The 17950-nt window shown below is 42.0% G+C and overlaps 1 protein-coding gene across 1 annotated transcript in view; it reads left to right on the top strand.

The window, feature by feature from the left end:
- Positions 1 to 16493, top strand: part of degs1 (delta(4)-desaturase, sphingolipid 1) — a 35885-nt gene extending 19392 nt beyond the window's left edge. The window contains exons 2-3 of the mRNA XM_048530541.2: positions 9381 to 10123; positions 15676 to 16493. Coding sequence (XP_048386498.2) covers positions 9381 to 10123; positions 15676 to 15819 — 887 coding nt within the window. The 3' untranslated portion in view covers positions 15820 to 16493. The remainder of the gene's footprint in view (positions 1 to 9380; positions 10124 to 15675) is intronic.
- The last annotated feature ends 1457 nt before the right edge of the window (positions 16494 to 17950 follow it).

The following is a 17950-nucleotide window of genomic DNA, read 5'->3' as shown; positions in this document are numbered from 1 at the left end:
ACTTAGCTTTCCAAAATGAAGCACCTCACTTATCTAAATTAAACTCCATCTGATCAATCCTGTTGTACTAAGGTACCTTCCTTCCCTGTACACCTCCCATTTTTTAGATCTGCAAACATGTTAACCATACCTCCTATGTTCACATACAGATCACTTGTATGAATAAGCAGTGATGTATTTTCTATATCTCTGAATCCCCATGGTGTGGAACCAGGCCATTTGGCCCATTCACTTTACACTGACCCTCCAAAGAGCCTTTCATCCCTGCATTTCCCACCCCAACACAAGGGGTGAGTTTTGCATAGCCAGAGCACCTAATGTGTGCATCTTTAGAACATAGAACATAGAACAGTACAGCACAGAACAGGCCCTTCAGCCCACAATGTTGTGCTGACCAACCAGAGCACCCTGAAGGAACCCATAAACATAGAACATAACTCCCTACAATGAGGCTAGAATTGAACCTGGGTCCTTGGTGCTGAGGCAGCTGTGCTAACTAGAGCCACTGACCCCAGTCCTTGGATCTCGCACTAATCTTTATGGCACACCACTGGTCACAGGTGTCCAGTCTGGAAAAGCAACCTTCCACTACCACTGTCTTCTACCTTTGAGTCAGTTTTGTATCCAGATAGCTGTTCTCCCTGTATTCCATGTGGCCTAACCTCTAACTAGTCTACCATGAGGAATCTTGTCAAACACCTCAGATCCATAGATCTTCTCCACTGCTCTGCCCTCCCCAATCCTGTTCGCTATTATTTCAACAACTTAATCAAGTCAGTGACATGATTTCCCACAGTGGTGTTGACTGTCCCTAATCAGTTCTCACCTTTCCAAATACATGTGAATTCTGCACTTGATTGACTTTGAGCTGAAACCTTTCAAAGTTAAGACTTAGCAATTTTTTTTCAAAAGGAAAACCAATTTTAACTTAAACCTGGATACTGCTAATTGGGACTCAAATAAATGTTTTAGTTCATAGTGGGCTAAGTCAAGATGAAAAGTGATAGATTGTTGGGGGGAGGTGTGGAATAACATCTTCCTTCCTAGAAGGAACAAACATTAGTCTAAAATGCTGCAGACTTTTGTGTTAGGGGGCAGATTTTGAAATTGGTTTTTCCCCTGTTAGGAAAAACTAAAATGCAGCATGATGCTAATGTCTAAACTAGACTACTTAACTCCACCTCTTGAGGAAACAAGTTGACTCCCCTGGCAAATTGAGATTTCATGCCTTAAGCAGGATGAATCTCTTATGCCTTGATTACAAATAGAGCATGCTTTACCTAACAACTTCAAGAATTTGCTCAGACAGAAGGAATTTGAATCAAAAACTGCCTAATTCTGGTTAAGATTTTCTGAAAACAAGAAGCCTGGTTTCAGGGAATGGGCTTATTTTGAAAAGAGAAATTTGAGGGAAGGTCTCATCTCAAACTGTTAAATCTCAGCTGGTTGAGAGGCAAAAGCTGTGACTTAATGTAACAGGTTACTGCTAAACTGCAACTTAAATCCCACCACATCTTGACTTCAAATCCAGGTCCCCAGAACACTACCTGGTTCTTGGGATTAACAGTCCATTTGCCTCTCCTTAAACATCAAGAATGTTGGAGATTGGTCAGCTTTTTTAGCAAAAGACTTGGACTGTCTATTGTGATTCTGCAACCCACAACTGCTTCCCAGTAGTAGGACAGATGCATGGGAACACTAACCACCTTTATCAGCAAGCTGCCCTAGGAACCAATTAAACTATAGACCAATCTTTAATTTTTCTTGGGCAGCTGGAAACAATTTGAAATTAGTGAAGTGAATTTTGAAAAGTCAGATCTTGGTAGGAGTTTCATAGTGAATAGTAGGGCCTTAGTGAATGGAAGAGAAGGATTCTTCCAGAGTTCAAATGTATGGCTTTCAGTGGAGTCCCAGGTAGATAGGCCAGTGTGCCAGTGCCACCTTTGTTGTGCTTGTGTTAAGGCATAGAGTATAGAAGTTAGGGAAATTTTGTACAGGATATTGGTGAAACTGCACTTGGAGTAATGTTCAATTTTCATCACTTTTTTGAGGATGTTCTTAAACTGGAAAGATGCAGAAGAACCTTACCAGCATGTTGCCAGGATTGAATCCCCTGAGTTATAAGGAGAGGTTGGACAAGCTGGACTTATAGAAGGGGAATGTTACAACAGAGGCATGCAGAAAGTGAATTCAATGTCTTCCTGAGGTTGGGGAATTGAGGACTGAAAGTGTCAGAGGGCAGAATACATGAGAACCTGAGGGACAACTTTTTTTGCACTAGGTGGTATGAATATGAAATGAACTGCCAGCAGAAGTGAGGTGGGTATGTTAACATTTAAAGGTAGTTGAGCAAATATGTAGATAGGAAAGTCTTTATGGGCCAAGTGCAGGGCAATAGGGTTAGTGTAGAGGGACCTCGGTTTGCATGCTTCCCAGTAGTAGGACAGATGCATGGGAACACCAACCACCTTATCAGCAAGCTGCCCTAGGAACCAACTAAAACCAACTGGATAATAAAATGAGGCTGGATGAACACAGCAGGCCAAGCAGCATCTCAGGAGCACAAAGCTTTTGTGCTCCTGAGATGCTGCTGGGCCTGCTGTGTTCATCCAGCCTCACATTTTATTATCTTGGAATTCTCCAGCATCTGCAGTTCCCATTATCTCTAAAACCAACTGGATCAGTTTGGGTCAAAGGGCTTGTCTCTGTGCTATGGAACTCTGACTCAAAGTAACTTGGACTTTTTTCAAAATGTGGGTTACTTTAACAGTCAGGATGATGGGGGTAATGCTGTTGACATGTAGAATTTCAGAAGATGGCACATTGTTCTAGAATAACCAAGTGACAGCTGTGTGAAAATATTGACTTTTTTAGGCTGCAAGGTAGTTTGTAGTGGCTTGTGGTGGCTCTTTTCCTAGTCTGTTTCATTTGGTGCCCTGTACTTAAAGGTGTTTATTTCCCTAGTCTGGAAGCCTTGAACTAAGGACATTGACTAGTTGAAGTAGTAACAAACATCAGTGCAGAGATGATGCGATCAGTTTTGTGGGAAGAACATGGACAGTCACTAATGTAACTTATCAGGGTAGTTGGAATGCAGAAGTTAGCCGGCAGATCAGATGCAACATTGAATGGCAGTACTGGTGCAATGATTGCCTTCTGCTCCTATTCCATATGTTTGTGTGAGTAGAAGTGCCCTAGTGTAGATGAGTGACTAGTTGAGGGAGCAGTTAGAAATTGGTGCTTTTAACAAGGTATGACTTGAATAAAGTCTTGCATTGAGCAAGACAACACACTTGGAGTGATAATCCAGTTCTGAACTCATCTTGGAGTAAGGTAGTGCTAAGCCAATGAGATACAGAAGAGGTTCACAAAAATGGTACTAGCTTAGCATCTAACAACTGGTTTAGGCAATGGCCAAGTAATCTCCAACACTGGCAATTCTTATCCTGGTTTTCGAGTAAATGGACAAATCTCTAGTGCACCCTCAAATGTCTTTTGTGCCATAAGATTATTTACTTTTATAAACCTAAACATATCTCTCATCTTCTGTCTTATGACAGAATTAGAAATAGGCCACTTAACACACTTCTCTAGTCATTCCACCATTCAGATGATCAACCCCAAACTTTGTTCTTCCCAGCCTCAAACCCCAATTTTAAAAATCTGCCTACCTCAGCCTTTGTATGTAAACTAACTTCTCCAGTAAGATTCCCAATTCACCAGCATCAGGAATTCCCCCTTGAGGGTGACTAGTATTCTGAAACTTGTGCGCTCACTTGGAGTCTAGGACTGAACAACCTCTCTGCATCCCACCTAAGGATTTCTAAGACTTTTATCTAATTCCAGTGATGGGCTCCACCTTGGACATCCCTTTGTTCCCAAAATTGGCCTAATGAGCTGCCTTTAGATTACCTCCAGTGTCAAATATCTTCTGTTAGGTAAGGGGCCCAAAACCTGTTAGACCACAAGTAGAATGTGGGTAACTAGTGTATGGCACAGTTTTAGCCAAACACCCCTAATCTTGTATTTCATCCTGTTTTGGCTAGCTGCCACTCAATTTGCCTTCCCTATTGAACTTAGTACTCTTTGATTGTCTCACTGGGCTCCAATCCTCTTCTCCACCCCCTGCTTTATTTCTATTTTAAATCATTCCTCCACCCCCTCCATAAAGTGCATAACCTTGTTTTCTCACGTTCCTTGCTACCTGCTCAGTCAATCCTCATTGCCTTTCTACTTATTCTTGCATGCAAACCTGGTTGTGGAATACTTCTTCCAGGTCACTAACATTGGAAATAATTATGACCCCCAGACCAGATCCCTTCTGGCTGTTTTTATAAAACACTGAATACCCCCTTTTAGCTATTTCTGTATCCATGCTAATACACTGCCTCTAACACCATGGACTTAAGTAGCATGGTCTTTTCAAACATCAGGAAATCCAGACTGACTCCTTTCCCTTTTTATTTATCCCTGCCTCTTAGTGCCTCATCTGAGTTGCTTTTTGAAAAGCATGATTTGCCCCTTCATGAATTTGGAAATGAGCTAGGGCATGGGGTGGATGCTCTTGTGGGTGGTGCAGACTCATAGGCTGAATGGCCTCCTCTGCATGATAGAGTCTTGTCACTTCTCCCTTGGATGAGACTGTGTAGCATTAGCAATATTTTACACTTGCTACTCCAAGAACCTGTCTGCTTCATTTGGTTTAAGCACTAAAATCCTTCAGTTCTCTTGGTCTCTATTCCTGATTCTGCAACTTTCTGGTTTTGTGGAATGTGTACTAGTTTATATTAAATTATATAGGTTTTAACATCTAATCCTATAATGTTGATAACCTGGTTTTCTTAAGTATCATGTAATACAGTTGAAATGGGTTTTAAGACACTTGAATGTAATGCTCATTTTGTATAATTGCTTTTATCTTCCCAAAGGAGGGGATCAAATTTAATGTTCCATTGGCAACAAATGAGCTTAATAGCTTTTCACAAGGGAATTTTGTGCTTTCTGGCATAGTAGGAACAATCCCATGTTGGCTCTCAATTTTTCCTATAGTCAAACAAATCAGATGCCAGTGAAACAAATTGGGTAGATCCCATCTGCTTTGTTCCTTTTAATGAACTGTTTAATCAACTGTGATTTAAGCCAGCTATTAAAGTTGCTAGGAAAAGCTCTGCAGGTCTGGCAGCATCTGCAGAAGAGAAAACAGTTAACGTTTTGGGTCCAGAGGCCCTTCCTCAAACATTTTACTGTTTTCTCCTCTGCAGATGCTGCCAGACCTGCAGAGCTTTTCCCAGCAACTCTTTTTTTTTTTGTTCCTGATTTACAGCATCTGCAGTTCTCTTTTGGTTCTTAAGGCTGTTTTTAAGATGTTTTACCAAATTCAGCCTGATTTTTTTTAAACTCATCTCTTGTACAGATGGTAAAAGCCCAGTCAGCTTAAACTAGCAAGTCAATAACTCAAGCCAGCAAAGAGTTGTGCATCACTGGCTGAAATTGGAACACCCTTCAGTGTCTGTACTAGTGTACAGGCCCAACAAAAAGCACAGATGGCTATGTATGGAGAAGAACAATGCTATTAGCAATATTGCAATGGTGCCCTCAGATTAGAGGCAACAACTCTAGTTACTAGGAGAATACCTAGCTACCTTCCAAGAATATAGGAGATGTGATTATAAGCTTGCAGATGCAACAAGTTGTTGCAATAGTACAGTGCAGAATGTTTTAAGACTACTAGGAGATCTTGATCAATGGGCAAATGAGTAGCAGATGGAATTGAATTTGGATAAAATGCAAGGTGTTGCAATCTGGAGACTGGGCATGTTTTGTCCATGTCAATGGTAGGGCCCTGTGGAGTACCATAGAACAGATACCTAGTGACTTAAGGTGCAATTCTTTGCAGTCTGCATCATTAGCAGACAAGCTAGCTAAGGCACTTAGCACAGTTGCCTTCTTTGTTTATTCCATTTTGAGACCTGTTGAGGTTGTACAGGACATTAAGGCTTTTTCAAGAGTAGTGTAGTTATGATCATCCTGGAAGGATATTCCTCTGGAGAGTGTTTAGAGATTTAACAGGATGTTGCCAGGAATGTAGAGTTTGAGTTAGAGGCTGGGATTTTTCCCCTATAGGACACTAGGGGGTGACCTTGTAGAAGTGAATAGCAAGGGAGTTCCCTCTTTTAGGTGGGGAAGATCAACTAGAGGGCCACTTTAAAAGTGGCAGAGATCCTTTAAAGGACATCCATGACTTGGCTTGTGTGGAATGAACTACCAGAGGAAGTGGTAAATGCAGGTACAGTCATACAATCAATTTAAAAGGCATTTTAGATTTCAACATGAATAAAGTTGAGATGTGTGGGCCAAATGCAGGTAGGTGGAACTAACTTAGTTTGGGAACATAGCATGGACTAGTTAAGCTGAAGGCCTGTTTCCATGCTGTATGACTCAGGGAGGAAACCTTGTTTTTCTGTCTATCACATGCAAAGCTGTTCTCTTGGTTAGAAGTCAATCAGTTGCCATACTGACTTTGGTTGTCTGTAACTGATTATACAAATCACTTGGCAGCACTGTCCTTCCCCCCCCCCCCCCAATTTTGGGGCTATTACAGTAAAAATGGAAGATCTGCCTGCCACCCACCTCCCACACTGATAGTCTTTATTGAAAGTTGGCCACTTGGTCAACAATTCCTCCAGCCATTTAACTGTCCTGGCTATTTATGGGTTACCATCAGACTTTTGGTAACAAATCAGTATTAAACTTTCAATAAAACAAATTGAATTACTTTCTACAAGTCAGAACAAGCAGCTGCTTCTACCATCTGCAACACTACCTCTTGACCTACCAGCTTTTAAAGATGGATTAACTTCCCTCTACAATCTGTAGCAGAAATTGCTTCTTTCTTGAATTGAGCTTGGGGGCTGGTGTGTCATTGCCATTACTTGGCAATGTTCCAGATTCTTTGATCTCTAATGCTTCACCAGGGACTACTTGGGTAAATAAAGCACATGGGAACCTGAAGGGCAACTGAGTGGCATGCATATGGAATGAACTGCTAGAAGTAGTTGAGGTGGGTACACTAACAATATTTTAAGACATTGAGACAAGTACATAGGTTTAGAAGGATATGCCCCTTATCAAAGTGTGGGGAAACTGGGTTAGTATGGATGGGCATTTTGGTCAGATGGGCTGAAGGGCTGCCTTCCATACTATCGGACTCTGACACTCTCTCAGAAATTGCAAAATCTTCTGAGGTGAGAAAATAGCTAAAGTGAACAATCATCTCTTGTAGGATGAGACTAGAGTTAAGTGGGGAGAACTAGAGCAGACAAGTCATCAAAACTGACTTCAGACTTAGCACCTTCTGAAAGGAAGTGGCAGCAAAGGTACTGGATTTGCAGGCTATATTCCAAATTTCCATGGATTTGAAAGAAATTTCTCCCTGAAATGAGGCAGAATGTAGGAAAGTCTAGACCAGTTTACAGCATCATTGGGAACTTTGGAATCAATTAGGGAAGTAATAACAGACTTTTCAAAAGTCAACAGTAGCAATAAAAACTCGTGACAAGTGAATCACTTAATTTTGGTTCTTTGTTCTTGTGTTACATCTTCAATGAGCATCCTGTAGATCCAATTTGTCTGGATTTCTAGAAGTTAAAGGATTGGGGCCAATTACTGTGGATAGACAATTGGCTAATCAGTGCAAAGTTGGGATAAATGGGTCTCCAGTTAACAAGATGTAGTTAGGGTGCTAGTGTTCGGTCAGATCTACAACATGGAATCAAGTCCTTGGGCCCAACTTGGCTGTGCTAGCCAGTTTCCATAATGAAACTAGCCCCACTTGCCAGCAATGCCTGTATCCCTTGATACCTATCACATCCACGTATCTGTCAATTTCTCAAATGAAGTTTTACTTCTACCACTACCTCTTACAGTCTACTCAAGACACTCCTCTCTAACTCTGACACCTTCTTTTTAAATTTGCATTAACAACTCTCAAATGGGAATAGAAACCAAACATGCAGTGGTACTAACATAGGAAAGTAAGCTGCCAAAAATTAAACTTCCAATGGTTATGGATAGGTTAAAGTGAAAAAATTAACAAGGATAAGTTGGGCATCTAACTTTTTCAGAAAGCCAATAGAATTTTATAAGTCACTTAGCAATAAATACCAAAAGTAGCAACAGTACATGGTATTAATGAGGCCTCACTTGGAGTATTTTGTACACTTGTCTCTGAGGGATATCATTGCATTGAAGGTAAGTCAGGAGATTAGATGCAAGATGAGGGATCTGGGCTTGGAACCTCTGAAGTTCAGCAGAGTAAGGTTTTGGAGTATAACTGCTAAAATGGATTGACCAAGTAGGTACAGAAAGGATGTTCTAGGTTGTCCCTTTTTTCCTGGGATGCTAGAGAAGTGAGTAGGTGGTAGAGTAGAAAATGAGGTCATCTTTTTCAGGGTAAATTTTTTTAAACTAAAACAAGAGATTCCTTCTTGAAGGATCATGTGAAATTCACTACTCCAGGATGTAGCTGATGCTGAATAAAATTTGAAGGCAGTCTTTAATGGGCCAATGGCTTAGAAAGCCAGCAGGAAAATGGACTTGAGGCCAAAATGTGATCAGCCACTTTTTAAATACTGGAGCAGGTGCAGGGTTGAATTGGCTTGTTACATGACAATTCTCGAGTAGAATATTTGCTCTAAGATTCTTGGATGGCTTCTCGAGTAGTAGCAGCTTGCTGTTCCCGAGTCCAAATCCTGAAACTTAGCACTGCTAATTGACTGCAGTAAACTAAACTGCTGAAGAAACCCTGATCTGGCAGCTTCTGAGGGGAAGCTAGTCTAGGCTCTTCAGAAGACTTGAAGAAGCCATACTAGACAACTGTTCCTTCCACAGTAGTGCTAGACCTAATAGATTTTTCCTATAGTAAATTGCTCACTTTAAGAATCAATACCTTAGTCCAGCTGACAGCAAGCTTGAAGAGCCAGAGTTTGCTTTAAGATTTGGATTAACTGATTTTCATGGCTGTCTTGGATCAGTGTGACAACTTTCTGCTTTGTCAACCCATTAATGATACTTTTTCAATCACTTGGAAAGGGAGAAGTTTCTCACGTTTAAACCCGATTTTTGCTGTTTCCATCTTGTAAGATGGGTGTTGATCCTTGCATGTTCTCATCAAGGCTAGTGAAAACCTTTTGAGGAAAAGATGGAGGTTACCACTGATTTGATCTCTCATCAAATACCTAGGTGCAACTCTGAACTCCTTGGCAATCACCAGCAACCCCCCCCCCCCTCTTTTGACTCTAGGGTGTTTAATCACTAACTGGAGGTTGGACTGGCAATTATCCACATTGCTTCCACTAACTGGCCTTTCTCTTGTCTTGCAGCCAAATACCCTGAGATCAAGTTGCTGATGGGCCCAGATCCCAACCTGAAATGGATTGTCGCACTGATGGTAGCAATTCAGCTTTTGGCCTTCTACCTCGTGAAAGACTTAGAGTGGAAGTGGGTGCTTTTCTGGGCCTATGTATTTGGTGGATGTGTCAACCATTCCATAACACTGGCTATCCATGAAATTTCTCACAATGCTGCTTTTGGGAACAAGCATGCACTGTTGAACCGTTACTTTGGCATGTTTGCAAACCTTCCTGTTGGTCTACCATATTCTATCTCCTTCAAGAGGTATCACATGGATCATCACCGCTACATGGGTGGGGATGGTATTGATGTGGACATTCCCACAGAGTTTGAGGGATGGTTTTTCTGCACAAGAATCAGGAAGCTGTTCTGGGTCATCTTGCAGCCACTCTTCTATGCTATTCGCCCACTATGCATCAACCCCAAACCCATCACTTATCTGGAAATCACCAATCTGATTGTTCAGCTAACATTTAACCTGCTGGTTTATTACTTTTGGGGAATGAAATCCATCGTGTACATGTTATCAGGATCTCTCCTTGGTATGGGCTTGCATCCCATTTCTGGGCACTTCATTGCTGAACATTATATGTTTTTGAAAGGTCATGAAACCTACTCCTATTATGGGCCCCTTAATATGATCACCTTCAATGTAGGATATCACAATGAACACCATGACTTCCCTAGTGTTCCAGGATGTCGGCTTCCTCAAGTGAGTACCCTTTTAAATTCTGATTTAACTTTTTTCCTCTAACTCAGGTCTGGTCTATACATTCAGCAGGGAAGCAATTCCCATTAAAAGGTCTAACTGGGAAATGTCTTTTAGCATTCTGAAACACTTTGCTTGCCCAAGTATCAGAACCCAATGTAGTTACTAATAGATTTTTGGGTCACCAAAGTTCTCTGCACAAAAGCCTTGTTTGACAAGTCCACTTTGCAGTCAACATAGTACTCATAGATTTGTACAGCTGTTTTGCAAGGCCAGAGCTTTAAATAAGCTGAAATGACCTGATCTTCATGTTTTGAAGTTCTGTAGTTAAAACAAACATGCTGTATCTTTGGGTAGGTTTGATAATACAGGCAAATAATTGCCAGAGGCATGATGTGGCTGTTTGAAAGATCTTATTCCCTTCATTGGTACTAGCCACTATAAGAATATTGGAGCTAAAGACAGGTCATCTGGTTACTTTCAAAAAAATCTTTTTGGGGGTTTTCAATTGGATGTTGAAATGGGTATTTCTCATGCTTGACTTAGGGTTATTATAAGGGCATAAAGATGCTGTCCCAGAGTTGCACAATATTGACAAATCAACTAAACTAGGTGACCTGGTGCTAATGTCTGCTACTAAATAGCTGATCCAAATGGGTTGCAGTTGATCCATTATCCTGGCAGAGATTTAATTTGCATGATAGATTACCACCCCTCCTGTTTGTCGTCATAGCCGATCTTAGTTCTCAAGCAGTAAGTCAGCTATTGTTTAGAGTACTGTACCTAGTGTCATTTTCTCCACCTAATGTCAATACATTCCTGTCCCATTGCATTAGTTAACCCTGCCTTCCACAATGCAATTTGGTGTATTTGCATTGACAGCCACTTGTCCTCTTGTTTGGAATATTCATACTTCTGCCCATACGCCATCCTCCTTTGCTTCTATCATCTGTCTTTCCATTAGAAAGGAAAACTGACCCAAGCTTCCCAATCTAGAATTTGAGTCTTTGATCCTCAAATTCCTAATGCTGTTGGTAATTTTAACCCCCAAATGGTGCTCCAAGCTAGATGCATGGTGAGGCCAAATAAGCAAGTATTTCAGTGCTGATCAACTAAAGTCTCAGTGCAGCACCTCCAACCTAGAGGCCTAAGTTAGAGCCCCCACTTGCTGGAGATGTTAGACTTTTTTCTCCAGGTGTGCATGTGGTCCCCTGTCTAGGTGACACCTGTTGTGCTGTTCTGCTCCATTCCAAATGGATGGTTTGGTGGGTAGTTCTGATTTGCTGCTGTGGTACATAGGAGTCTATTGCAACATGTTTATGGTACCAGTAGCTGAAAATCATGCTTGTTTTTGTTTTGTCCCAGTTAAACTCTGTCCTTTGTCAGAATGAACAGAAACAAGGAAGAGTTGGTATGCCAGGGTACATGAACACCACCTCATCAGAACAGCAAGTTTTCCTGCCTGTCTGTCCAATGTATTGCTTCAGTTACTGCATGTATTTTGTATATCATATTCAACAGCACTGAGGATGCCCCAAGAAGTGGAGCAGAACATTGCACAAAAAAGTCAGCTTGGTGAACAACCAGCATTTTTGTTTGCCATCTAACCAGTATTAAACATAGAAACAGGTCCATCAATACAAAATTGCACTAATCCCATTTGACCGTACTTGGTGCAGATCTTGCTGTGCCCTAACATTTAAGTATTTGTCCAGACATTAAATGAAGTATCAGCTTCCACTACCTTTTTTTCAGGCAGCATGTTGCACTTGCTACCACTTCCTGAGTGGAGGGGAATTCATGCCTTCTGTAAACCACTTTTCACTATAGAATTTTGTGCCCTCTCTGGTCTCAGACTCAGGAGACCCCTCTGGCTAAGACAGCATTTTATTCCCTGTCCCACCTTTCTGTGAAGGTGAGCAACTCTGAACCACAGCAGTCATGGTCTGTAAGTAGACCCACAATTCCCTTAGGAGGGATCATGAGGATTTTTGTCCTAGCAAAGTGAAAGAATGGCAGATGGAGTTGAGTCTGGGCAAATGCAAGGTGATGCATTTTGGAAGATCAAATTCAAGGGTGAACGATACAGTAAATGGAAGAGTCCTAGGGAAAATTGAAGAGATCTGGGTGTTCAGGCCCATTGTTCCCTGAAGGTGACAACGCAGGTCAATAGGGTGGTCAAGAAGGCATATGGCATGCTTTCCCTCATTGGGCAGGGTATTGAGTACAAGAGTTGGCAGGTCATGTTGCAGTTGTATAGGACTCTGGTTCAGCCACATCTGGAGTACTGTGTACAGTTCTGGCCACCACATTAACAAAAGGATGTGGATGCTTTGGAGTGGGTGCAGAGGAGGTTCACCAGGATGTTTCATGGTATGCAGGGTGCTAGCTATGAAGAGGTTGAGTAGATTAGGATTATTTTCATTAGAAAGACAGATTTTGGGGGGGAGACCTGATTGAGGCTTACAAAATCATGAGGGGTAGATGGTGGATAGCAAGAAGCTTTCCCCAGAGTGGGGGACTCAACTCAAATTACTAGGTAATGAGTTCAAAGTGAGAGGAAGAAAGCTTAAGGGAGATGTGCATGGAAAGTTCTTTACACAGGGCAGTGGGTTCCTGGAACGTGTTGCCAGTGGAGGTGGTAGACACAGATGCATTAGTGTCTTAAGATATATTTGGACAGGTACATGGATGGGCAGGGAGCAAATGGATACAGACTGTTAGAAAATAGATGACAGGCTAGACAGAGGATCTTGATTGGCGCAGGCTTGGAGGGCTGAGGGGCCTGTTCCTGTGCGGCAGGTTTCTTGTTTCTTTCAGGATTGAGTGGCTTGGAAGGGAACATGGTCCCCCTAATCTGCTGTTGGTTGTCACTTTTGATAGAAGTGGTCAATGCTCGAAGTGCTGTTTTTAAAACTGCATTTAGGACACCACTCAGCAGTAGTGGTGGAGTGATGCTTGTAGATGTGGCACCACTTGAGCAAGCAGTAGCTTTGTCCTCTGATATTGAGTTGTTTGATTTTTATTGTTGGTGCTGCACTCATTCAGATAAGTGGGGCATCCTCCATCCAACTACCTTTTTGTAGATGAATGGGCTTTGGACAGTCAGGTGAGTTGCACTTAGTGCTTCTAGCCCCCTGACCTGATCTTGTCACGTTTTGCAGTGAGTTTCTGGTCTGTGGTAGCTCCCCCAGAACTTGGGATTCAGTGATAACATTTAGATGTCAAGGAATGGTTAGATTCCCTCTGCCACTTGTCAGGTCCAGTCTGATTTGTTCCATTTGAACATGGACTGTTTTAGTATCTGAGGTGTTGTGGTGCTGAATATTGTACAAACATTCTGACATTAAAGTCAGAAGTGGGAGAGGCTGGGAAGATCACCTGAAGCTGGTCAGGCCTAGCACACTTCATTTTGAGGAACCATCTCGTCAGCTATGACTCCACTTGACCACTAATTCTAGTTTTTGGTAGAGCTGATTACATTCAATCACATGCATCAGCCTTCATGTCTAAAGGCTGCAACTGACTCATCTGGCATTCAGCTTTTTAATCTATTTAAACTATTCAACTAAGGCTGTAACAAAATCAGGTGATGGGTGAACCCCAAACCAGGCATCACCTGAGTCTGTCCTTGCAGGACTGACCCCCTTCTACTGTTTGTAAAACTGATCAAGTAGGCTGGTGTGGTCACTGCGGAGCTGGAAGAACAGCAGGCCAGGTAGCATCAGGAAAACTAACTATTTTGGGGTTTATGTTCTCCCAACCTAGGGTGCAAGTTGGTTAGGCTGAATGTACTTACAAGAAGACTACTGTGCCAGCTGGCACTTGTGCTCCTAAGATACTGCTTGGCCTGCTGTGTTTATCCAGCTCCACACTGTTATCCCAGATTCTCCAGCATCTGCAGTTCCTGCTATCTCTGCCCCACTGGCTAGTGGAATGGCAAATTCTAGAGCCCAAAGCTTCAGAACTTGGCAGGCTGAGTGGTTAGCACTACTGCCTCATAGCACCAGGTCCCTGGTGCTGCTTTCAGCCTCAGGTGACTCTGTAGCCTCAACAGACATTCTCCCTTTGTCTATGTAGGTTCCCCAAGTGCTCCAGATTCCTCCCACAGTCCAAAGATATGCAGGGTAGATGGATTGGCCATTCCAGAACATCCTTGAACAGTATGGACAGTTTTTAGGTTAGTGCGTTTTATGTAGGAAGTGTGGCAGTAGGAGAATGCGTCTGGGTGGGATGCTCTCCAGAGGGGCACGACTTGTTGGGCTGACTGACCTGTTGCCACTAAGTTTCCAGTGAAAACTGTTGTCGGGGTGCACAGTCTTGGCAGTATCCAATGCCTCTGGGGTGAACTTTTTTGGCTGAAGATGTGATGCTGGAGACAATTGGAGATCAATATTGATCATTCCCTTTGCACCCCTGGCTGAAAACTTTGCTTCAGCCCTGTCTTGCACAAATATGCTGGGTGCTTGGCATTGGTTTTTTATGGAGGTATGGCCTCCGATTTAATTGTCTTCCAGTTTTACTGGATGTCAGGACTGTAGAACAGTCGTGATCTGACTGTGGGATTGCTTGATCACTTGTTTGATGCAAATAGTCCTACTTTGCATTAATGTGACCGTTTGGTATGCCTGGTATTAAATAATGGAGTTCACTTTTTTAATCAACATGTGTGCTGTAAGTGAGGCTTTAGTCCACTTCTGAAAAGGGAGACAGAACCCAGGCCTCCTGATCAAGTCCAGAGGATCTCCACAATGGAGTGAGTTAACTAGATTTTATCCACTTAAATTTAAGCAGCTGTCGGTAAACCCTGAACTGTATTCATTCCTAGTGTTTGTTTCAACTTGTTTGAAAAGCTGTACAGTGCACTTAATTTACAACTAACTCATGTCTGTCTGACTGGAAACCAATTAAGATCAAACCTGCAAGTCCTGGACCAGAGTTGCATTTTAATTAAATATGCTGTACTAGGCTCTGGCTCTGGCTCCCCATGGGCATTGCTAGCAGCATATGATTAAAATCTGTTGTCCCCTTGGAATGTTCAAGCTCTGCCAAACAGGACATGAACAGTGCTATTTAGCTTTGCATTCTCAATCATGGGATTGCCAGACTATACAATTGCATCTAAACAGTGAAGGGTCCAGGTCCAAAATGTCAGCTTTCCTGCTCCTCTGCTGCTGGCCCTCTTGCTTCTAAACAGTGAATCTCTTCAAATGGACTCTGTTCCCCACCCCCACCCCAAGAATGAATTGTACAAGGGGAATAAGGTAGAGAAGTACTTGCAATCTAGCTCTTAATCAAATCCTAGGGTTTGAAAATGTCAATCTGATGTTTTAATATTTGCATCCCACCACCATCTCCACAATTGTCAGCTGTATCCAAGCAACTTCCTTTTCCAAAGGAAATGGATGTGGGCAAGTTTGTGCTCTTGCCAGATATTGCCAAGGAAAGAAATGATTTTGAAGTTGGAGTAGTTCACCACAGTGGCTATCAGTTTTTCCTAGTTTGTACTGTTCAGGTGTAGAAAAATATAACTTGGCCCTTTTTTCCTTTTTTAGGTAAAGAAAATTGCTGCTGACTTTTATGACACCTTGCCACAATACTCATCCTGGGTGAAAGTGCTGTATGACTTCATCATGGATGATACAATCAGCCCCTACTCTCGGATTAAAAGGAGTGTGAAAGATGCCAAACAAGACTAAAATGGATCTGGGAACTGACAAGCTGGTTCACCTAGGTTAATTGCAGTGTTTTCATACAGATCTTGTATTTTCTAAGAACAATGTATTCAAGTGTTTTTTCTACAAACTGTGCACTGGCAAAATCCTTTCACCATAAGTGGTTTATCTGCCTGCTCTACCCAAGCTCCAATGTAAACTTAAATATCACCTGGGGGTATAAAATATTTGTGGCTTAAATTTTTGTTTTGCTTCTAAACTAATTTTCACCTTGATGCTTTCCCAGTACCAGAATTTGCAAACATGATGGCAGGCAGAAGCCTCTGTGTCAGCTTTTGACTTGTAAGCACCTAATTGAGATTGGGATGGGTTTCTAATGGAAGCTCTTTTAGGAAGAAAAATGACAGCTTCCTGATCCTGCAAGAGATAGATTACAGGAATCTTGTCAGTATTGAGCTGAGTTCTTCAGCACAAGATTGAAATGGGGCCTATTGCCTACTCAGATCAGTTTCATTGCTAAATCTAACTGAAGTTTTAACTGCTGATTTCTCTTGCATTTGAGGATCAGTTCAACTATAACCAATTTTATGCAAAAGATTACTTCTGTGCATTAATATTGTGAAGCTATTTATGGCTACTGTTTACCACTTGTCAAATTGTTCACATTTTACAGTTAATAAAGCTTTCACTGTAATGTATCTATGCAGTTTGGATCCATAAGCTACTTATTTTTTGGCTTGTCAGTTCTTGGTACCAGTAACATTACAGCATATTTCTCAATTTAAAAAAAACTGCTAGAAAAGCTCAGCAAGTCTGGCAGCATCTGAAAAAGATCAGTTGTGTATTAGGTCTGGTGACCCTTCCCCAGGAAGTTAACTTTTTTCCTTTCTTGGATGCTGCCAGACCTGCTGAGCTCTTCTAGCAATTTTGTTTTGCTTCTGCTTTATAGCATTCAGGTGTTTTTGGGTTTTTATTGTCTCCTTGGAAAGAAGTCCAGAGACCATCTTCAAAATCTCTCCTATCTCCAAGATGGTCCCATTATCCCAACCTAATCTTCAATGTAACTATGTATCCTAAGACTTCATGGCCCTTTCTTCTACCAGTTCAAGATGGAAGGCACTGCTATTTTCAGAAGCCTGGTGCATTCTGCATCAGTATGCAAGGGTCACCACTCCACAAGGATTAGCTATGAACTTGATTACAATTTGAATGTGCTGTATATAACAGTCTTCTTGCACACTTACTGAAGCAGTTTGCTTCTGTCTTGCATATGGAAAAACAAGATAATCATTGGAGTTTGACTCTTTCCTCTATATAGTTACTACAAATACAAAGGCATTTCTTGATTGATCAAGATGATGCTATTTACATGCTCTTGAGGCACAGAGGTCCTCCTTAACTGGGGTCACTTTTTTGTGCAGAAAGACCTTTTAGTGGAGTGTTTCTTCTCTTCTCCACCCCCCCTCCCAATTTAGTAGCTGCTTCAATCTTTAGTGCAACCCTCACCACAGTCCTGAGCACTTTAATGTGCTAGTCTGCAACACCTGCCTCAGGTCACCCCGTTGTACTGACAGACCAAACAGCAGCTTTTTAAGCAAGTTGATTTGTCCAAGGACAGTTGATGCTCACTTGCTCTGAGCTAATCCCTAGGATGCAGGGAGACTCCTGCATCAAATGGTGCTCTCTGGCAGTCTCCTCCCCTCTCCTTGCAGCCACTTCAAGGACAGCATTACATACTAGAGTCTTGACATGCATCAAGGGTCTTGGGTGTACCTTCCCCTCACCACCACCAGCCAAGCTGTCATAGTGCTTGATGGAAAATCTGGGGCATTTGGCAGAATGTCATGGAGTTGGCTTAGGGAAACCACCCTCCATTTTGAGTCTCCAGGGCAATACATAGAAACAATAGTTTCCCTAGTGTGGAAACAGCACCTTTTGGCCTAAAAAGTGCACACCAACCCTCAGCATCCCACCCAATCTAGACATTCCTGAACACCATGGGCAATTTAACTTTACTAACCCACCTAGCCTGTATACCTATTGGACATTTCCTGATTGAAGTTGTCAAGTGTCACTTACCTATCCAAATGACTTGATGCAGGTACAGTTAACACTTCACCTAGCAAGTTTTTGGTTTTGTTTTTAAATCTTGCTC

Source organism: Stegostoma tigrinum, chromosome 4 (assembly GCF_030684315.1).
Source record: "Stegostoma tigrinum isolate sSteTig4 chromosome 4, sSteTig4.hap1, whole genome shotgun sequence".
Lineage (NCBI taxonomy): Eukaryota > Metazoa > Chordata > Chondrichthyes > Orectolobiformes > Stegostomatidae > Stegostoma > Stegostoma tigrinum.
This window is presented reverse-complemented; position numbering and strand designations above follow the sequence as displayed.